We start from the raw sequence: 23,858 nt of genomic DNA on the forward strand, positions 1-23,858 counted from the left end.
ACAGGGTTTACAGTTACACCTTTATAACAACAATGACGTAATTTGAAATAACACATAGTTTTTTAAAGGAATTTAAGCAAGTTATTAGTTTGATTAAAGATTACAAAGACACATTTTTTATTTGGAATAATGTGCTCACATTACTCATTCACAATACTGTAAGACCAGGAACATGCAATATAATAGGAGCCATTTTGATTTCATGTTGGCTTTAAAACCTTTTGCTTTAAATATTACATACACACAGCTTTACATTGTTCCAGCACATGTTCTTTGTAACTTTCAAATGTTTAAAATGATGAGTTTGTTTCTGGTCTCATCTGTCAGTGTGTGCGGGGGTTTGAAATGAGAGATGGCATAGTGCATGAAGGGAGTAGGGATCTGGAGATATTATGATCCGGATCTCTAAACTAAGAGCTAGATTTCCTGCTTCCATTCCCTTTAAAATCCATGTCACCTGTTAATACCAAAATAGTGGATCTTTTTGATTTCTCATCATGATTTTATTCATTTGTGATTTTCTTTGTCTCCTTTTTCCTTCCTCAAATCTGTCTTCCTTTCCTTTCATCTCTCTGTCTGTCTTTGAGTCTTTCTGTTTCCTCTTGTTTAACTGGGCCACACTTTTTCTGTTGACCTTAGTCTTTCATCTGTTCATACACATCACTGCTTTGCATGCAGTCTTAGCTGCATGCAGTCTTAGCTACATGCTTGTCAGGTTTGAAATTGAATTTGAAATTGTGTGTGTGGATTTGAATGTCTGAATCTTCAATGAGTAAAATAGAAATGTAGACAATGAAAATTCTGACTCATGCTGTTTTTTTGTTTTCATGCTATACCCATGTATGCACAACATCACAAAACATCCAACTTTTATATATATATATATATACAGTGGGTACGGAAAGTATTCAGACCCCCTTAAATTTTTCACTCTTCGTTATATTGCAGCCATTTGCTAAAATCATTTAAGTTCATTTTTTTTCCTCATTATTGTACACACAGCACCCCATATTGACAGAAAAACACAGAATTGTTGACATTTTTGCACATTTATTAAAAAAGAAAAACTGAAATATCACATGGTCCTAAGTATTCAGACCCTTTGCTGTGACACTCATATATTTAACTCAGGTGCTGTCCATTTCTTCTGATCATCCTTGAGATGGTTCTACACCTTCAATTGAGTCCAGCTGTGTTTGATTATACTGATTGGACTTGATTAGGAAAGCCACACACCTGTCTATATAAGACCTTACAGCTCACAGTGCATGTCAGTGCAAATGAGAATCATGAGGTCAAAGGAACTGCCTGAAGTGCTCAGAGACAGAATTGTGGCAAGGCACAGATCTGGCCAAGGTTACAAAAAAAATTCTGCTGCCCTTAAGGTTCATAAGAGCACAGTGGCCTCCATAATCCTTAAATGGAAGATGTTTGGGACGACCAGAACCCTTCCTAGAGCTGGCTGTCTGGCCAAACTGAGCTATCGGGGGAGAAGAGCCTTGGTGAGAGAGGTAAAGAAGAACCCAAAGATCACTGTGGCTGAGCTCCAGAGAGGCAGTCGGGAGATGGGAGAAAGTTGTAGTAAGTCAACCATCACTGCAGCCATCCACCAGTCGGGGCTTTATGGCAGAGTGGCCCGACGGAAGCCTCTCCTCAGTGCAAGACACATGAAAGCCTGCATGGAATTTGCTAAAAAACACCTGAAGGACTCCAAGATGGTGATAAATAAGATTCTCTGGTCTGATGAGACCAAGATAGAACTTTTTGGCCTTAATTCTAAGCGGTATGTGTGGAGAAAACCAGGCACTGCTCATCACCTGTCCAATACAGTCTTAACAGTGAAGCATGGTGGTGGCAGCATCATGCTGCGGGGGTGTTTTTCAGCTGCAGGGACAGGACGACTGGTTGCAATCGAGGGAAAGATGAATGCGGCCAAGTACAGGGATATCCTGGACGAAAACCTTCTCCAGAGTGCTTTGGACCTCAGACTGGGCCGAAGGTTCACTTTCCAACAAGACAATGACCCTAAGCACACCGCTAAAATAACGAAGGAGTGGCTTCACAACAACTCTGTGACTGTTCTTGAATGGCCCAGCCAGAGCCCTGACTTAAACCCAATTGAGCATCTCTGGAGAGACCTGAAAATGGCTGTCCACCAACGTTTACCATCCAACCTGACAGAACTGGAGAGGATCTGCAAGGAGGAATGGCAGAGGATACCCAAATCCAGATGTGAAAAACTTGTTGCATCTTTCCCAAAAAGACTCATGGCTGTATTAGATCAAAAGGGTGCTTCTACTAAATACTGAACAAAGGGTCTGAATACTTAGGACCATGTGATATTTCAGTTTTTCTTTTTTAATAAATGTGCAAAAATGTCAACAATTCTGTGTTTTTCTGTCAATATGGGGTGCTGTGTGTACAATAATGAGGAAAAAAATGACCTTAAATGATTTTAGCAAATGGCTGCAATATAACAAAGAGTGAAAAATTTAAGGGGTCTGATTACTTTCCGTACCACTGTATATATATATATATATATATATATATATATATATATATATATATATATATTAGCTTTTTAAGGTAGTACTTAAAAGAAAATGTGGCATTCTTTCAAATAACTTTGTGAATGATTCATCTGCAATGTTTTTTAAACTGTATTGAAGGAGTTCCTGTGTATGCCGGGCACATGATGGCTTCTTTTCTTTTCTATTTGGCCCTTTTCAATAAAAATGTTTTTTTCCAGACTTCAACTGTCCAGTTGTGGTGACCCTGTGCCCACTGCAGCTTCAGCTTTCTGTTCTTGGCTGACAAAAGTGGAACCTGACATGGTCTGCCACCACCATACTTCACTGTAGGGATGTTGTGTCTTGAGGCATAGGAAATGTTAGGTTTGCACCACACATAGTGCTTTTAGCTCTCTGGCCAAAAAGCTCTATCTTGGTCTCATCTGACCACAAAACCTTCTCCCACAATGCAGCGGGTTACTCGTGCTTTCTGGCAAACTCCAGATGTGCTTTCAGATGGTGCTTTTTGAGTAAAGGCTTTTTTCTTGCCACATGTACCTCCTCCCCCCTCCTTGACCAATCCTCTGGTGGTATCAGGAGCCTGGAAAGTGCTTCGATGTCCCTCGACTCAGCATGGCCACAGGGCTCAAGTGCCTTCACTCTGGGCGGTCCACCACGAGGCCCCACCTGCCGGTATGTCCGATGAGATTGTCCCCTTGGTCCCCTTGGTCCCCCTCGCCCTGAGCTTGGACGCGTGGCTTGCACTCTCCAAGCCGTCGCGATGGCTGGCCCGGACCGTCAGACTCGGCTATGCAACTTAGTTCGCCTGGCGACCGCCCAGGTTTAGTGGAACGCAGCTACCTTGAGAAAATCGCTACCCTCCTACAGAAGGGCACAACAGATCCTCCCCCTCCGGCAGAGATGAAGAAAGGGTTTTACAGCCCCTACTTCATTGTACCAAAGAAAGGCGGTGGGTTGCAGCCAATCTTGAATCTGTGAGTACTGAACCGGGCTCTACACAGACTCCCGTTCAAGATGCTGATGCAAAAACACATTCTAGCAAACGTCTGACATCAAGATTGTTTCATGGCAGTAGACCTGAAGGACGTGTACTTCTACATCTCGATTCCACCTCGACACAGACCCTTCCTGCCACTTGCGCTCGAGGGTCGGGCATATCAGTACAAGGTCCTCCCTTTTGGCCTCTTCACGAAGGCCGCAGAGGCAGCTCTTGCCCCGTTAAGGGAAGTGGCTGTTCGCATTCTCAACTATCTCGATGACTGACTAATCCTAGCTCACTCTCAGGATATGTTGTGCACACAGGGACCTGGTTCTCATGCACCTCAGCCGGCTAGGGCTTCGGGTCAATGGGGAAAAGAGCAAGCCCCTCCCGGTTCGGAGCATCAGCGAGCCGTCTCCATGACGGCTCACCTCATGAACGGGCTTGCACAGTCGGCGCTGACCTGTTTGAAGGTGTTCAGGCATAAAACAGTGATTCTGCTGAAACTGTTTCAGCGGCTCCTGGGCATATGGAGTGCTCAGCGGTGGCCACACCACTCGAGTTGAGACTGCTTCAGCACTGGCTCCAAACTTGAGTCCAAAGATGGGCATGGTGCTGCAGGACACATTGCATGGCCATCAGGCTGGTCTTTCGCCACCTCTTCAGTCCTTGGACCGACCTCACATTTCTATGGGCAGGTGTCCCCCTAGAGTAGGTCTCCAGGCGCGTCGTGATTACGATGGACACCTCCAAATAGCCACGATAGGCTACACACAGGGGAGAGTGGAGACTCCACCCTCAGGTGGTCCAGCTCATTTGGAGTCAATTCTGGCAGGCGCAGGCAGACCTGTTGACCCCTGTTGCATCTAAAGTTTTAAATTGATTTTACTTCAGGATGTGTGGCAGACTTCATTTCTTGACCACCGATGTGAAATGTAATTGTAAAGCAAATGACAGAAAATTAAGCAAATATTTTTAAGGTGATAAAAAATTAAGTTTACTTAATTTATGTAAATGTTACATTTGATGTTAAAGTGTGTAATAAAATATAAAAATTTATTTAAAATAATTTGTAAATATGAATTGAATATGAATATGAAATTTGTCCCTTAATCAAAAAGTGTCCCACTTTGCCCATATTCACATTATAGCTTTAGCTGTGTATCAAGCTAAAAGTAAAATAATTCAAGTTAATTTTTATTTTATTTTAGTTCATTTTTGAGTTTAGTTTTAGTTTTTTCCAATCATTTCAGTTTTTATTTTTATTATTATTTTTTTTAATCTAGAATAATAATAATAACAATAATTCCTTACATTTATATAGCACTTTACATAGTATAGGGGGAATCTCCTCAACCACCAGTTTGCAGCATGATGATGTGACAGCAGCCATAGTACACCAGAATGTCCACCACACACTAATGGTGGAGAGTAGAGTGGAGTGATGTAGCCAATTCAGGGATGGAGAATATTAGGAGGCCATGATTGAGAAGGACCATGGGGGAGAATTTAGCCAGGACACCGGGTTTATACCCCTACTCTTATGAGAAGTGCCCTGGGATTTTAATGACCACAGAGAGTATAATACTGACTCCTGCTGTAAACTCATGCCATTGGTTGAGCAGTGTTGCAGTGCACAAACAAACAGAGGTCAAATTTTCACAGAGCTACACTTTTCATGATTATGGACACTTCACAGGGAATAAACTGACAGTATATGGCTTACTTATCGCTGTCTCTGCTTTAAACTGAGGACAGGAAAAAGTGTTTGATCATCCCAAATAACACTTCACCCTTAAGTCTGGCAGGGCTCAGGGCTGAACAGGTAATCTGGCATACTGGGCATTTTCCCGGTGTGCCGACACACTTTTGTTCCGATCAGGGGCGGACTGGCCATCGGGAGAACCGAGCGGGTTGGTGGATCTGCTGCAAAATGTGCCGAATGGGCCTTGATAAGCAACAATGAGCCACCACGTTATGCAGAACAGACCACAAAACGGCGCCGCGATATGCAGGAAAGGAATTGATCACAGTGAATTGCAAACTACAAGCCTCTAATTTACATTCACATCTCTCTCGCTCTCTTGCACACACACACACAATGCACACTTTCTGTCACCTCTCTAAAGAACAGTTTGGTCCCAATTACTTGCATGCTATTTCTGTAATAGGGTCACATTATGGGAGAGATTATTTTTTTTTTACTGCTCTTTCATTTGCATTAGTCAGTAAAACAGTTTCAAGGTCACATGTAGCAAGCAGCCCCTATCAAGAGCCAGTTAAGTTGGTTTTGTTTCTTCAGTTTGCATTTCACAGGCAGACTCCTCATTCTGTCTGTCTGTGTGTGTCTGTGTGTGTGTTTATCTACCTTGTTCATTATGGTCAGAATACAGTTGAGTCTGTTTTTGCAGGACAACAGAAGTCATGCTGAAGTTTCTGTTCCATGTATTTTAGTCTTTCATGCTTTTTAATAATATTCTGAAAGAAAAAACGATATTGTTAGAGATGCTCGCACATGTGCTTTGCTGAGTTTTTGTGTGTGTCTCAGTTTTGTCACAATCGGTGTTTGTTTTGTGGTGTTGGGCTGTGCATGATGGTGTACATATGTGTTCCTTACCTTTCCTGTCCTCAACTGAATTGTGTGAGAAAACCAAGGACCGAACAAAAGTCTTTTTATCTGTTAAATATGTGCAGTGTTAGCAGTGTGAATGATACCAGCACTGCTCTTGCTCCCTTATCAGTATCATTACAGATTACAGATTACAGATATTCACAGCTATCACTTTTAGAAACCGACAGTTAATGATTAACATAACACATTATCAGTTCTTGTATTACTGAGCTGATATATTAAAAGTAAAGTGTCTAATTTCTGCACCAATAGTGGCAACTATCTGAATTAAAAATACAAGGACCATTTCAAACAGGTTTCTTAAACACTCCCCCGTCTGCCATTGTCAAACAGATAGGTCTGCCACAAACCTTTACCATTGGTTGAGCCAATGTTGCTGTATGGCATGCTAGAACAAAAAGAGTTTTTCATTGTGCTACAGTGTTTTCACTTTTCGGGAGAGTCAACCTAAGAATAAATTAATTGTAGTTGACTCGTTGGAAGAGACTGTATTTTAATATCTAAGAATTGTAATTTTGAAATGTTTAGGTAAATAAAATCATGATAATTAACATGACATGAAGACTCAAATCACATCAGTATCTTTATAAAAGCTGTTTTATTCTACACTGAGAGGGTCTCCTCATGTGGGCTGCCATGTTAAAATCACATGACCAGCCGAATAATAATCAATCTCAGTAACCGCCCTGTTATTGGACACTTTCAGTCAATTATTAAATTAATCAATGGCTGACTGTTAATAGTGAATTTCTACAATGGCATCGGCAGCTGAGAACTATTGCATGTGAATAATGCTGTATCTATGCCCCTCTAACAGTGATGTTTGATATTAGGAAAAAAAACCTGTTTGCCTTTAGATATTCATATACTCTATTCTCTACGGAGATGACATAAATCAAGAGCCTAATGAAGTGTTTATTTCTTGGGATATTTTTCAACTTATTATTTCCTTTGGTGCTTTCAGAATATGTTGAGTTTCTTGAGGAAAATTTATTATAATAATACTAGGCAACAACATCAGACTGAAATGTGGCATAATTTGATGCCTTCCTCCATTCCTTAATTGTTACAGTCATATCGCCCACCCCTACGTTTGAGGATGGCCAGAGTTCTCACTCTTGGCACTGTGCAATTTGGAGACAAATGGGTGAATTCAATTCGAAAGTGATCATCCATAAGGCCTACTTACTCTGGAGGGAGCATGGGATTACTGTTTGATTGTAGCCTTTGCTAACAGTCGTTTGGAAGAACCCTTTTTTGAAAAGTGTAATTTTCTTATTTTAGTTTGGAATGACCTTTTGAGTGCCGTTCTCATTCCACAGTGCACTTCAGGGGCGCACAAATGCAGTTTGGAATTCTGCTGTTTCCACGGAAACTTGAATAAATCGATCTGAAGTTGGTAGAAATGAATGAGCTTCTGACTTGGCACAAGAATAATCCTTGATCTCTCTCTCTCTCTCTCTCTCTCTCTCTCTCTCTCTCTCTCTTTTTTTTTTTTGCATTTAGTTTTTCGTTCTTCTCACAGCTGCCAGAAGTGCTTTCTTCTTTCCTCCCATTCTTTGGTGCCCCCTTTAATTTTAGAACCAAGTGGATTTTGAATGGAATATTTGAACTTTCAAAACATCCCAAAAATAGGCAGAAAAAAAAGAACATTTGGTGCATAATGCAGGATTTTAACTGTTAACAAGCCCGGAAAACCCCAGGGACTCTTATTTTGCAATGCCACAGTTTTTAGGTTTATAAATATGTATATAATGATGCATATTTCACAAGATGAGGTTTGATGAAGAATGTTTCTCCATTGAGAAACAAAAATATGTTTATTCAAAATATATGAAGTTGGAGACACCATGTATGTGCTGATGGAGCACGGTTCTGTATTCTCACATTTTTCTTTGCATGCCCCCACTTCACTTTAGAACACATACTTACCTAATCAAAATAACAAAATATGAATTGAAGTGAAAATAAACATATGGATGAATATTGTAAAAAATTCCCACGAGGGGTCAGTGATTTGTTTTTGTTTCGCCTCTGCTCCTGTTACAAGAACTGTAGAATCTTCCAGAACTGGCCACAGTTTAACAAGGAGTAATAAAAAAAACTATCAGCAACTATCGGCTAAGATTTGAGGATAATCAATAGTTCCAAAAAAAAGGTTTCAGTTTTTTTTTTCATTGGTGCTGAAATACATGTGTTTATTGTTTTCATTTGTGATCACTAGAGATACTTTCGATACTGATGATGTCAGGGATTTGTAACACAAGTGATTTTTATTTAGCGTGAAAATGTATATAGTATAGTAATATGTACTTATCATGAATTGGAACTATTCTTCTGCTGTGCACATGCAAACAAGTCCCAGCGTTCACTCTGTCAGAGTCAGAGAGTGCACTCAGCGCAGTTTTAAAGAGGGATGCGAGGGCATGACTGAGGTCATGGCTGACAGAAAAAGAAGCATCATATGGAGGTATTGCACTCCACTTAACAATGATGAAGCAACATGTGACATTTGTCAAAACACAATATGCCATTGTGGCAATACCACAAATATGCCGAAGCATCAAACATCCTAAAGAGCACGACGAAGTACAGCTGAGGCGAACAGAGGAGGTTACACAGACACGATCCCCATCTTCTGGCATGCGGCAGGGTTCTTTACCAGAATCCTTTCAGAGAGGCAGGCATTATCCTGGTACAAAGAGGTTATATTAGATTATTTTAATTATTAGAATAAAAAGGAAGGTATTGATTACTCACAAGGAGGAGAATATTACAGTAATAAGACGCTGTGTATATGAGTATAAAGTATAAATTCTAAAAATGGACATTTTATTTTGAAAAGTAAGCTTTTCTATCAATATATTTGAATACATTTTGTTATTAGCCTATGTCTATTTTTGTCACCTGGTATCTAATGGTGGATATTCTTCATGAATTCATTATATATTATTTATTTATACATAATTAAAAAAATTATATATTAAATGAATAACACCGTTTAGATGTGAAATAATACCTGGTAGAGAGTTTTACTGCCATTTATAAATGCTTGTCTACCTGTAGCACAGCTTTTAAGACCTACATATGTAATACATTTTATAGATGACTCAGAGAGCATCAGAAATTACAAGAAGCCTAGGAGAGATGATTGTGAGGGACCTCCAACCAATTTCAGTTGTAGAAGACAGATGTTTTATTGCATTCGTCAAGACTCTTGATCCACGTTATCAAATCCCTAGTCGGAAACGGTTGATGGAGGGCACAATTAACAAAATGTATGCTGACTGTAGAGCCAAAGTAATGGAAACATTTCAGCATGCAAATCATGTGATTCTCACATCAGACATGTGGACCTCAAGGTCCACAAAGGCATATTTAACTGTGTCCTGTCATTTTATTGACAACTGGCAAATGCAGGAATTTGTCTTATAAACCTTAAATTTTAGTGCACAGCACACAGCTGAAAATATTAGTGCGGAGCTGAAAGGAATATCTGAAGAATGGGGCATAACTCAAAAAGAGCTTGCAGTGGTCACAGACAATGGTCATAACATGGTTTCTGCAATGCATAAGGCTGGGTCGTCAAAGATGCGATAAAAACATATCCTGAGATCTTTCACCTGCTGAAAAAATGCAAAAGCATTGCAAAGCCCCAGAGAAGCTTAAACTTATACAAAAGCAACTGAAGGAGGCAGAACATGATTAATTCAGTTGAAACCAGGTGGAATTCAGTCTTCTACATGCTGGAAAGATTACAAGAACAACGGGAACCAGTTACCACAGCCCTCTGTCTACTTGGGAAGATTAACCTGTGCTATTTCAATGAAGAGCTGTCTATTATCCACCTGGCTATTGAGGTCTTGAGACCTTTTGAAGAAGCAACACAAGAAGTATCAGCAGAAAAACACGTTTCTGTCTCAAAGATTATTCCCCTTGTGTCACTACTTTTTAGAGCAACTGTTGTCAGTGAGCATCAAGGTAGCTCTCTTGCCGCAGAACTAGCAATGTCAGCTTAGATTCCGTGGAATCTAATACACAGCCTTGCTGCCAGCACCTTCCTTGACATTAAGTTTAAACCTCTTGCAGCTCATGACAAAGATCATGTAGAAGTCATGAAAAAGCGAATCCTATGTGAAAAACAGGATGTCCACTTGCCCACATCAAAGATAGCTGCTGCACCACCACTAGAAGCTACCTCAACATCTGGCCTAAGCACTGCCTCAATACCTACAGAAAGTTGTGCCTCATCAGTGACTCCTCCAATGACCCCATGTACTGCCTCAGATACAGATAGAGGCATATGGGCGGATTTTGACTTTCAAGTTCTGTCAGCACAACAACATCAATCGACAAGCACCGACTTGATAATTGAAATGCGGCACTATGCAGAGGAAAAGGTAATTCCCCTAAACCATGGCCCATTTGTTTGGTGGAGAAATCATAAACAAACCTTCCCATCTCTCAGCAGACTAGCAAAACAATATCTTGGAATCACTGCATCATCTGTACCTTCTGTAGTGATCACACTCTGCTGCATATCATCACAAACACTGATTGTAATCCAAAGTGATTCTTAACGATTACATTTAACTTGAAATGTAAATTTTTGGCTGAATTTAAGATTACCATGTAGTCTCACTCACAATACTTAAGTATATTACATTTACTGTAACTAGCTAGCAATTACTAAATGCATACCAAATGATATTACATGTTTTGACTAGCATAGCAATTGCTGAATGAGTAAAGCAATATCTATATGCTTCACATATACCTGTCCTCATCCTAAGCTCAAGCTCCACTGTTCACCATAATGGTAACCCCTAAAACTCGTTCTAAAGAACACACCAAAACATTAAACACTCATAAGTCTCCCCCTTTACATTAATCTTGCACAAAGACACTATATATAACACTTTATTTGAACATTTATTCTGTTTCAAGTGCCATGCAAAGCATGTGGTGAAACAGAAATGCCCAGTTTGTTCAATTTAAAGGGATAGTTCACCCAAAAATGAAAATTCTCTCATAATTTACTCACCCTCATGACAACAACATGTGTATGACTTTCTTTCTGCTGCAGAACAAATTATGATTTTTAGAAGAATATTTTAGCTCTGTAGGTCCATACAATGCAAGTGAATGGGTGCCAAAATGTGGATTCTCCAAGAAGCACATAAAGGAAGCATAAAAGTAATCCATACGACTCCAGTGTTTTAATCCATATCTTCAGAAGTGATATGATAGGTGTGTGTGAGAAACAAGTCAATATTTAAGTCCTTTTTTGCAAGAAATTCTTCTCCCTGCCCAGTAGGTAGCAATATTCATGTGAATCAGCAAAAACACAAGAAGAATAATGTGAAAGTGATCTGTTTCTCATCCACACCTATGGCTTCTGAAGATATAGATTTAAGCACTGGAGTCTTATGGATTACATTTATGCGACTTATGTGATGATTTTTTATATATTTTTTTAGCTTCAAAATTTTGGCACCCATTCACTTGGATTTTATGGGCCAAAACAGCTGAGAAATTATTCTAAAAACCTTCATTCGAGTTCATCAGATGAAAGGAAGTCATGTACATCTGGGATGGCATGGTAAATGATGAGAGAATTAAAATCTTTTGGTGAATTATTCCTTTAAGTTCCAGTAAATTTAAAGAGACAAGGTCATTAAACACAAAACAATAAAACAATTCAGGTTACTTAAAAGGTATCAGTTTCGTGAACTCAAAAGAAAGAGAAAATTCTAAATACTCATTAAGGTTAATTTATTTTAACTAATTTTTATTAGCTAATTTTTCCCAAAACAATAAAGTATTTTGAACATTAGGGTTTACTGTGTACTCTTGTTATTATTCTGGCTAGCTCCACTTGACAGAGAATCAGAGAGAGAGTTGGTGAGTTGGTGTGTTTGCCACCCATCCACCATTTTGTATCGCAAGTGTGTCTTACATCTGACTGAAGAGAGAAAGATCTCAGCAAAACAGTCAGCAAGTGTGACACCCTCAGCCACAGTAGAGTTGTTTTGGGTCTGCTAGTATGGCGCCGGCTGTAAGAGCAGTGTGAACATGTCCTTTTCTTATTTAGTGCACTGTTGCACTCAATTTATTGGGAATAGTGAAAGACTGAGCGATTCCACATCTAGGCTGAGTTCTATGGAGCTATTCTATTTTATTAGCTATTAGGCTCGGTATCAATGCTTTTTTCACGCATCGATATCAAAAAAAGTTCGAGTTGATTATCGATCTATATTGGCATTTTATCAGATATAAATATGGCTAATCGTTGCACAATTGTTTTTAGTTTCTTCATACATGTTTCTCTACACAACTTTAGTAAAGTGTGAGCGGAAGGTTAACTTAAAGGGGGTCACACCAAATGCATTTGGCAGAAAACATGGTGCGTTCTAAAGCTGTCCACAGACAAATCAATGGGTGAATGTTTGGTTGGGTTTGGTTTGGAGCCAGATGTAATGACACGCGGACTGTGATAAAGGCCTATTAGTTATCACTTACATTCAACATGGAACTCAACAGCAGTAATCACCTCAATCAGAGATGAAGGTCAATAGCATTGAGCTGAAGCAGTTGCTGACATTGTCTTCAGATCCGCACTCCACCTTTTATAAAATACAATTAAGTGCATCTCTTTTTTTCAATGTTTATTGAAAAAATAACAGCTGCTAAGATGACTTGAATCAGCTTTCCCATGATCTATGCCTCTTCAGCATAAAATAATTTGCATAAACACACCTGCACCCTTTTAATCCAATTAATAGTTGATTCTGCATATTAAGCTGTTACAAGTGAATGTTTACATAAAAAATTGCACATCAGATTTGTATGTATTAATTAATAATTTTTTTTTGTTTATTTGTGAGGTAGAGAGAGACAGAATGTCATAAGTAGGATTTCAGAGCTGATTATGGATGAGCACCTGAGGGGTAAATTAAGTTGAAAATACAAGAGCCAGGTTTTTCCTTCATTAAAATTTTTTGGCAGCGCCCAAAATTTGCCCAAGGCAGATTAAATGATATTTAAATTAATGAAGTCCCGCCACAGTCTAATTTGTTCCGCCACAGTTTCATAATGAACCGAAAATATTTTTGCAATTCTCATAATAACATAGAAGATGTCTAATATTGTATTTTGTGCCGTTGTTTCAGCGAAGCATCTCTCACTCCCAGTCAGTCAGCTCACAGGACTCGACATTAACACTTGTTCGCTTGACTGGGACAAGTGAATTTTTGAAGGGGCAAGTGAAAGAGAATTTAACTTGCCTGACCGGACAAGCAGACTGATTAAAATATCAATAACAAAAAATAACCAGCTATATTTGTGATAGCCGATGCCTGTGTCACTTATTAGAAAGTTAATATTCTTATTCTGCTGTTGAAATTTATAAGAATATTGCCAGTTTGATCCCCACGGCCACCACCATTGTGTCCTTGAGCAAGGCACTTAACTCCAGGTTGCTCCAGGGGGATTGTCCCTGTAATAACTGCACTGTAAGTCGCTTTGGATAGAAGCGTCTGCCAAATGCATGAATGTAAATGTAAATGAAAGTAATCTAGAGTATGTCATTTTATAATCTAGTAACAGCTGTGCCCTGTTTGATTGACAGGCGGCATATGTGTGTGTGCTGAACATGTGCTGAACAAATTTTGGGATTTGGTATTTTTTGTTCTATTATTTTTAATCTATTTGTATTCATTGCTGATTTTTATTGTTATTTTATCACTGACCATTTACTAGTCTTGAATAATCACTTAAGAACTTGAAACCATTCTTCCATAATTAACATATTAGTTAGTCTTATTATTTGTTTTGGTTTTGAAGCTGGTTTTGAGAATCATAAAACTTCTCTAGTGCCTATTGAAATTTTGGTATTGTGATCATGTATAGCCTTTATTGTACATGGTAGGTCTTGCTGCAATAACATGAAGAAAAAGTAGATCTCATTCCATAGAAGTGTGAGCACCCCTGCTGTGAATGTTTGTGATGGAGGCTTTTCTTTATTTGACTACAAAACACAACATAAAATCATTATCATATGACAATAGCATAATGTTGAGCCCTGTCTCAAATGTATGTTCTTGTCGATTTTGTGTGTTTGACCATTTGTGAACTGCGTTAAACTCCATCTCGTTTATGCTTTGTGGATGTGACTTTTTTGGCATGTCATCATCATTCATATCTATACAAACAATGCGTTTATTATTTTTATTACTACTAAAGCACAACATTGTTTACAAGAGCACAAAGTTCTTCATAGATCTAGCCTCTTAATTTTGCTCTCAATGTGCACCAGATTGATGCATTTAACTTTTAAAACTTACAAAATTAAACTATGGGGGAGCATGCCCTAAGACCTACAGTGTCTGTGATGGGTCCACCCATCACAGTCTCACAAAATCCTATGGGAAACACTGCATTTAAAATGCAGATTTGCCTGGTTTTACTGGAGAGCATATGGATGACCGTACATGTCAGCCGCCACCAAAGACCATTTTTGACCCAGGAAAAAGCCTGAAGAGGAAATATTTCTACGTGTAACGTTTCTTTGCAGAATTTACGAGAGTTTTACATGTGTTTTGTTTCTCATTGTGGTGTTGTCTGCTCTCAGTATGTGAAGGATTTTAAATAATGTGTCTCAGTGTTGGCTGGCCAGATAAGCCTGTGAAAAACCACCATCCTCTTTTATCATCATCATAACTTAAGATTAGAATTTTTGTGGTGTAAATGGCTGCTGTCATGTTTGAATAAGTCTTGGGGGGACATTCAGACCAAACACTTTCTTGCACTAAAGAAGCTAAATACAGCAGAATGCAAGTGTCTTGAAACACATTTTTTACTAATTCTTTCTTCATTTGCAAGTTCTTTTTAACCTGACAGAGCATCTTAAAAATGTGGCGCTCATACATGAGATGCTGAAGAAAAACAGGGAGATGCAAAACAATGATCAAAAACGTCCATCTAGAGCATGTTTACCTAGAAAAAGGGTAACATTTAACAAAAAGTTTCCATTTGTTAACATGGACTAACAATGAACAATACTTTTACAGCATTTACAGTAATAATCTTGGTTAATGTTAATTTTAACATACTGTATACTAACACCTTTTTTAAAAGTTGTATATGTTAACATTAATGCACTATGAAATAACATAAACTAGCTAAATTTAACTAAAATTAACAATGAATAATAAATGCTGTAAATCAATATACTTTTCATTGTTAGTTCATGATACTTAATGCATTAATGGTAACGAATGGAACCTTATGGTAAACTGTTACCAGAAAAATTACTTAAAATCAGTGCAGACTGATGCAAAATGTTTTTGGTATGCATGCCAAACATTCCTGTCATTTTCACCACATATCTCACATTCACCATGTCTCTCTCCCTCTCCTTAACTCACAGATAAATGTTGGTTATTATTTTAGTGAAATAGTTTCACAGATACAATTCACTGACATTGGTACTATTTAATTGGTTGTCTGTATGGAAACAAAATACCCATAATGCACTACTGCTTATTTACATAAATGGTAGAATAAACCTAACTATGTTTTATTGGTGCTATACAGTGACCTGACTGAAATCTGGCTGAAATCTGTATTTTAGATTTAGATTTGAAGATGTTGCTTGTGGGCACAACAGATGCTAAAGCACATTCTTACTACTATAGAAAAAGTGTGTATGTGAATATGTATGAAACTGAGTCTGTACTAATTGCCCAGAGCTATTATCTAAACATAACACATGTATATGATTTTCACACCACAGCTGTGAGCCTTCAAATACAGCGCACATACTTGTGTTATGGTTTTACTAATGATAATAAGCCTGAGGATCCAGCTGTAAACATACCTGTTCTGTGTTTATATATATATATATATATATATATATATATATATATATATATATATATATATATATTATTATTATTATTATTATTATTATTATTATTATTTCTCATAATTCAGTTTTTGTCTTTCTCTTTCAGAATGGGCAGAGCACAGCTGAGGATGGAGTCAGCACAGCTGTTAAGGTAGGACCCAGCTGACCATAAATGCAAACACATTCTCAGCTGTTCGGGAAAGTTAGTTTTGCTCCGAAACATCTAGTGAAGCTCCATATTCTACAGCCATTTCAGAGTCAACAACATTCTACCGGTTACTCTTGTCTATCCGTCATTCTGAGTTCATGGGTAATTTGTGCCAAACTGAGTCAAACTGCTGTTTCAGTATTTTCTAGTGGTGCTTGTTAAGGCAATTAAACTTCAGAATTATATAATAAACTTCAGAAGTTGACTCGACCTGCACTGTTTGTTATGTGAATGATACCTCAATTTGTGTGACTTGTTGAGAAGCAGTGTGCCAGTAATTTTATAAGCAATGGTTTTCTCTGGGTGGATGATAAAACAGATGAAATAACCCCATCATTGAAGGAGGGATCCAAGCCTTGGCCAGAATTTATTTTGGCTTGGTGGTGAGCTTATTTGACTTACGCCTATAAGCAACTGCCAATCAATGTCCTAGCAACCACAAAGGCATATGCTGAAAACCAATCAGAACACCTTAGCAACCACCCAGCAAAACCCTGAAACTACACACAACAACCTAGCATCCTGGCTTAATAGAGTTTTGCACTGTAAAGCACTAAATATCTAGTTTTTGTCTCATGGTCAGATGAGCAGTAATAGGATACAGGGATCTGGTTTGTCAACTCTTTTATTCCCAACATTTTGAGTGCTGAAATTTAAGAGATCTTCTGTCTGGCAGGTTATTGGCAGCTTTCTGAATTGATCCTTGGAACAAGTGCTAAAAAGGAGAAAGTCAAGAGCTCAGGATTGCAACCTTCTGGTTCCTGGCTCACAACTCTAAGGCCTCATTGTGTATGTAGGAGGATCTGTTCCAGGGTCCATCTTGATTTTTGCAGCCTGTCTGACTGTATGAAGAAAGCCTCTCTCTCTCTCCTGAATCCCTGTATTTGTTGTTTTTTATGTGTAACATGAACCTGATGTGATGGGGAGAGAGACAGTCTGTCTCCTATAGAATGTAATTTTCTCTCTGAAGAGTGAGTGCTCACAGCAGATCCACAGTAATGCTCAGTCAATGAAGGGCCTGCAATGCTTTAGACCCCATAGACTGCGGACGGATATTTTGAGGCCTCTAAAAGACAAAATTACCTCACCTGAAGAATAGATTAAATAGTCACTGCATATTTGTATTGGGTTAAGTGAATAACTAATCCCCTATAGAATGTTTTGCAAATCATTTTTTTAAATATTGATTAATCTATATTAATTGGAGCTCTTGTATTAAAATGAATGGGAAGTCCTGCCTTACGTAAAAGAGCCAATCATCTTTTAGATGCAGACATCAGTCAACTCGAGAACACGCGTGCACATTAGCTGGACTAGCCTAGAAAATATTATTTTTTTGCATGAGCTAAGCACAATTTATGCAACTATTGTCTGATTTTACTGTTGATTTCAAATATTTATCATAATTTATCAACTTCTTTTGGAAATTTTAATCTTTCCCCATTCAAGTCATAGTAACTTTTTTAAGATGCTTGTATTCACTGAAAATAGCTGTCCGGGAGCATTCCAAAGATGGTCGCCGAGTGGACTGACTTGCCTTGGAAGGGATTTTGCCTTAGTGTACATGTACAGTATATCACACTGCTCATCAAGCTGCACATGCCATAGCCTCTTAGTTAAGCAGTTCTCTCTGCTAAGACAAAGACAATTTACAGGTGAATCTCCCATGTCCGGGTCACATTTCACCCCAAACTGAAAAAGAAAATGAAACATATTTTGAGGAACATTACTTTTTTCCGCGTTGTGCCAAATTGGCCAAATTCTTCGAGTCAATTAAGGAAGTGTAATCAAGCTTCTCTCATGAATGTACCAATGAGAATGCTGATGTCAAGATCTGTTGTGAATAAGGAGTTTTGGTCTGTTTCTCACCCAAATCTGATTGTATTGCCTCAGAAGTCATGGATTAATCCACTTGAGTCATATGGATGACCTTTATGCTGCCTTTGTACTTTTTGGACCCCATTGTCTTGCATTGTAAGGATTTAAAAAGTTTATATGTCTTTAAAAATATCATTGTGTTCTGTCATATTAATTTGAGATGGCAATAGGGAGAGTAAATAATGAGAGAGTTGTCATTTTTGGATGAACTGCTCCTTTAATTGTAATGAAGATTATGTCATATACTGCTGCATAGAATTCAGCATATACTGTACACTGATAACAGACAATATGAGCCCATGATTCATGAGGCCATTACTGCCGGCCCATTCACAGGCTTATCTGCTGTCACTGCTCCCATGACAAATGCTGTTGATGTTATGGGAACACTTTCTTTACTTAACATAAATCACATGCATTTTTATTATTTCAGTTTAGAGTTGGTGTAGTGTTTTATCTGGTGATAAAGTAAAATGTGATCTATGGTCTTCTATGATGATTATCATAAAACAAAATACAGTGAAGATCATCTGTTTTGTGAGGACAGGGACTCATAATTAATATAAGCACGGATAACAACTAATCAAAAAGCAAGGCCATGCTTGAACAAACAAAAGCACACAGACAACAGCCACTTACCCGCTAGCCGTAGAGATCACACCTCTCCATTTAATGGTTGATTTTTTTGTCAACACTTCAAAAGCCCTGAACTCATATCACTTGTCCCTGTTCAGAAATATTTGGTGAATTTATTTGTGGATAAATGGATGGATGTCTGGCTTTGAAGGGCTTTGTCTTTAGTGTCTTCGTGCTGTTATTTGGAACCATCCTGTTCCTCTTTATATGTGGACAGCACGTGTTCATCCATACAAATGGGTGATGAGTGCGAACAAGTGGTGAACAGATTGATAGAAGGGAAATATAAATGATGAAATAGAACTGGAACAGATAATGATTAGGTAAATTCTTTGTTCTGTTATTTCAGTCCCATGGAGCATTTTTTTCTTCTTGACAGTGTGTTTTGTCATTGTTAAAAAACTTATGAAATTGTTTTACTAGGGCAGTTTTCTTTCCTGTGGAACTAAAACGGGACATTTAGGCGGAACATATCAAGGGGCTTGTCCCATTTTTTTATGTATAATAGTCTTTAGTTTATGTCATGCCAATTTGCTACTTGTGGTATTATAATTTAGGAGGATGGTCATTCTTGTTAGCATTTTATTAGACAAAATCGGTTTAGTGTAAGATGAGTCCAATATATTTTGTCCATTTACAAGGAAGAGAAAAACTGTAAATTCTAAATGCATATGTATATACAGTAGATATGCTAAAGGTAATTTTTTTCAAGTTTTAGGAGTCCACAAAAACATATTTTAAAAGCTAATAGATATGGATTAAAATCTGATAAACTGAAAAATTTGGTTGCATGTCCAGATCTTGAAAAAATAAATAATAATAATAAAATAAAAACAAATCACAGTCATGAATATAAAGTATATTTTTAAGACAGAGTTCATCAAGATGCCCATCTTAGCTGGATATGATTGTAGAGCGTAATTTTGCATGTGTTCAGCTGTAGAACAGAGTCTGCAGAATCGATATTGTGCATGAACATTGCTTATAATACCTCAGTTCTCCAATAGCCTCCCAGGAGAGTACAGGCAGGAATAAATAGCTGCTTGTCCTGGAATCTCTGTCAGCCTGGGTCTTCAGTTGAGCTGAGTCAAGCATGACATCAAGGCTGTAACCATGTCTTGATCATTGGGGGGACCAAACCATTTTGTGGGTGGGAGTCGTGGGTGTGGATGTTAGAGTTGGTGTACTCGAATTTATTCTCCGACGCCTTGTCACAAATCTAATTTTGATGGACTTGTCACAGATTTGGATGCATTTTTACTCTGACTTGACTCGGACTCGAGGCTTTGGGATTTTATTCCAAGTCCAGCCGAGTCCACGGCATTTGATTTGTGATGCAATAAACAAAATACATTTAAAAAAAATTATGAAAAATAAATAAATGGACACTCTGTCTGCAAGCAGTTGTTGCACCCCCAGATGTCGTAGACATAGCCAGAGTTTGTTTCACCGTGTTGAGCAAACTCACCTGCAGAGTGGCACACTCAGTCAACCAATACACTTGAATGTTAATACGGAGACTGCTGTATAACATTGAGTACCGAGGTTTTAAAGTTTTTTCCACAATAAAATGCACAATGAAATATGAAGATATTTTGGGCAGTGAAATGTTTTATTTATAATTTAATTATAGATTGGGTGACCAGACATCCCAGTTTATTACACAGGACAGTCCTGGTTTTTGGTAGGGTCACTGATTTTTTTCTTCTTAAATTAAATATACTCATTGTCCTTCTCTTGTCTCTGGTATCGTTTGCAGAGAAGAAAGTTATTTTGTTGTATCGCATGTTGATTTGATGATGCATTCATTCTAGTCTTCAGCAAATCAGCTGAAACTTATCTGGTTACCATGGCAGTGACGTCATACACTTAGCGCTCATACTCTGTGTCGTCCTGTCAGTCGTGCAACTTCTCAGCAAGTGCTATATAATACTGTGTTGACTCATTATTTTCCTAAACCAGTTAGCAGATTGAGATAAAAAATAAATCTCAGTATTGATTATTTCTTTAGATAGGGATCATTTTAGATAAAACTAATCTAAATTGAAAGGACAAATTGAAAATGAAGTAGAAATAAAAAGCCAAATTTTAATTTGAAACAATAATAACTCTGGTTTTAATGATTAACGCAGCTTTCACTTTCTTTAGTCTATGTTTGAGTGGAGGGAAAAAGCAACAAATAATTTAAATGTCAACAGATGCAATAAGAAGTGTGTTGACGGACATATTTGTCTTCATACATCTAAAGCGTTGATCTGATACCACTTTGAAGTTTGTTCAGCAGAAAACCAATCATAAAACGTGTTTTTGTTACAATTATATTGACAGTTGTGTTTGCTTAGTTGTAAAAGTTAAATAAGCTTAAAATATTGATGTTGAGTTTACGGGTCAATTTGAATTTAGATTATTGAACAGATTAATTCAGACTTTACTCGGACTCAGCCTGTAATGGACACGGTCTTGAGTACAACTCGGCCCTTTTTGGCCTCGGACTTGATTGTTTAAAGACTCAGACTCAACTAAGGTGGTCTCTAACCCAACACTAGTTGAGGTCACAACAATAATGGTCCTCGGTCCTTTAAAATAGTAAAGGTGATAAATGCAATACTTTTCTGAATAAATACATCGAATTCTTGCCACCAACAAAATTTTGAATATTTGGGGCATAAAACCATTGAAGCTCTGCAGATGAAATTGTACGTTAAACATCACAGCATAGTTGAAAGATATGTGTTGCTTAGAAACCCAAAGGGGGTGGGCAGTAGAGATCGATGGGATGGGCTGAGGGAAGCTGAGGGTTGGGATGTGGGAGTGGAGTTGTTGTGTGAGAGATAGAATGATGGTCAAAGATAAGGGTAGAAAAAAGAGGGGTGGGAGTTAAAATAAAACTAAATAAAAAGTACATTTGAATGACACTAAGTGACAGTATTATTTAAACTAATGCCGGTTTGCATGAGGCTGATGCCGTGCAGATGTTTGTACACATGTATGTGCAAACGTAATAGTGCCTGACATGCACACAAAAATATAAAGTTGGCTTTGCTGTTAAGATTTTAATTATCCTTGTCCTTGGTGCCCTTTAGTTTTTTCTTTAGTTCATTCTCTTGGTTGTTGGTACATTAGGGGTTCTTGGGGTGGGGTATGGAATTAACTGCATACTTTATTTTTTTCCTGGGGGGGAATGTGGGAGGGGTCTCAAATGGTTGAGGGACAGCTATTGGGGAACTGTGAGGGGGTTCGGGTTTTTTTTTTTCTTTTCCTGACGGTAGATTGACCCTGGATGCTTCTGTGTGTCGCTCTGAATTGTGAACTTTAAATGCAATAAAGTTTTTAAATGTGACCAAAAATAGAAACTTTTGGCTTTAAAAGATACTGTATGTTTTTTAAGTTCACACAGTACAAGACAAACACTGTGTCTGCTTTGCTAGCATTATGCCAGTTATAGTCATCTTTTCTTTCTTTTTTGTGCTGTATCTAAGAAAAAAACGAATATAATTTAAATTTATTTTCATTGCTGATGTTTCTGTAAAATACATAGCTGTTGTATGGCCCCAGAAAGCTTGGAATAAAGTGCACAAGTCATATGGACTACTTACAATCATTTTTATTTGTATAGTGCTTTTCACAGCACACATCGTTTCAACGTAGCTTTACAGAAAATCATGCTTTAACTGAAAATTAAACTGTAATATCTTGAAAGTCTTAGTCATCATGTGTAGTTTTAATAAATATGATTGTAAATTGAGTATAAAATATAAATAAATAAATAAGTCAATAATTGCATAGAACCCCAGTGAGCAAGCTGAAGGCGACTGTGGCAAGGAACACAAAACTTAAGATTGTGGTTAATTAACAATTGAAATAACTACTGTTATGATGTCTTGAACCTTACTGAACCTTTGATAATGCTTTATAGTGTTCGTCCTTTTTGAAGCTTGACAGCTCCTGCTCACTAAATTGTTGAAACAGAGCTGCTTAAAATATCTATTTTTATGTTCCATGAAAAAGTAACAGAATACGGGTTTTGAACAATGTAAGGGAGAGTAAATGAGTGAGTAAAAGTACATTTTCCATTTTTAGGTGAACTACAATTATAACTAGTGGTTTATTTTTTTGAGCATAGGACAAGGACATACTCAAAATAAAATGGTTTCTTAGAAAAGAAGACTCTCAGGAGATGCTGTACAAAATTCAAAATGAATTAGACAAATTATTTATGAACTCTTAAATTGATTGTTAATTATTACCTAATATTTGCATTACAAATACTGTATATGACACTGCCTTGCCATAAACTTAATTGAAGCTTCAAGTCACATGTCTAATGTTCTAGTTCTTATCTGAGGGTGATAAGGTTCATTTGTGTTACAGATCATTTTCTAAGACAACATCAAGTGAATTTGCTTAAAAGTTCCTTCAAAAGCCTGTCAAACATCCACATTCATTCAATTCCTTTACAATACACACATTCACTCTTTGTCTTAAGCTTGATATTCTGAAAATTGCTCTGTTAATATTTTCACATTCAAAATTATGAATGACATTCGAATCACATACTTTACATGACATATTTTAAATAGCGAATTAACCTGAACTGAACACTCTTAACCTGAACTGCTTGCTGATGCGCGGCGCTGGCATAATCCACGAGGTTCCCGCTATCTGGACATATCTGCTGATAGCTCAATCGGATTCAAAAGTCTACATTCCAATTTGGGCTGAAACGATTAGTCGACATTATCGACAACATCCACAATAAAAAAAATTGTCAAACTATTTTGTTGTCGAATAGTCGTCTTATTTCATTTAACACAACATGAGTTCTTTTGAAACGCTAATGATGCCGCGGGAGAGCAGCACTTCAGCTCGCTCTTGATTGAGGAGAGGATGAAAGAGAAGCTCACAGGCCAGACGCACTCCAAACTTTCCAAACAGATTAAGGTGATGTAGATCGCAGAGTATTATAATGCAAAAATGCAAAAAATTACTATGCAAATGTACTCGGAAGGCTGCTTTCTTAAACAAATATTTTTATCAAAGGATATTTGACATTATTATTATTATACATTGTCAACAAATTCTAG

At 37.7% G+C, this 23,858-nt stretch overlaps 1 protein-coding gene across 1 annotated transcript in view; it reads left to right on the forward strand.

Annotated features, from left to right (window-relative positions):
- Positions 1-23,858, forward strand: part of LOC127662728 (ribosomal protein S6 kinase 2 alpha) — a 106,436-nt gene that overhangs the window by 7,232 nt on the left and 75,346 nt on the right. The window contains exon 2 of the mRNA XM_052154024.1: positions 16,159-16,203. Coding sequence (XP_052009984.1) covers positions 16,159-16,203 — 45 coding nt within the window. The remainder of the gene's footprint in view (positions 1-16,158; positions 16,204-23,858) is intronic.

This window comes from Xyrauchen texanus, chromosome 22 (assembly GCF_025860055.1).
Source record: "Xyrauchen texanus isolate HMW12.3.18 chromosome 22, RBS_HiC_50CHRs, whole genome shotgun sequence".
NCBI lineage: Eukaryota > Metazoa > Chordata > Actinopteri > Cypriniformes > Catostomidae > Xyrauchen > Xyrauchen texanus.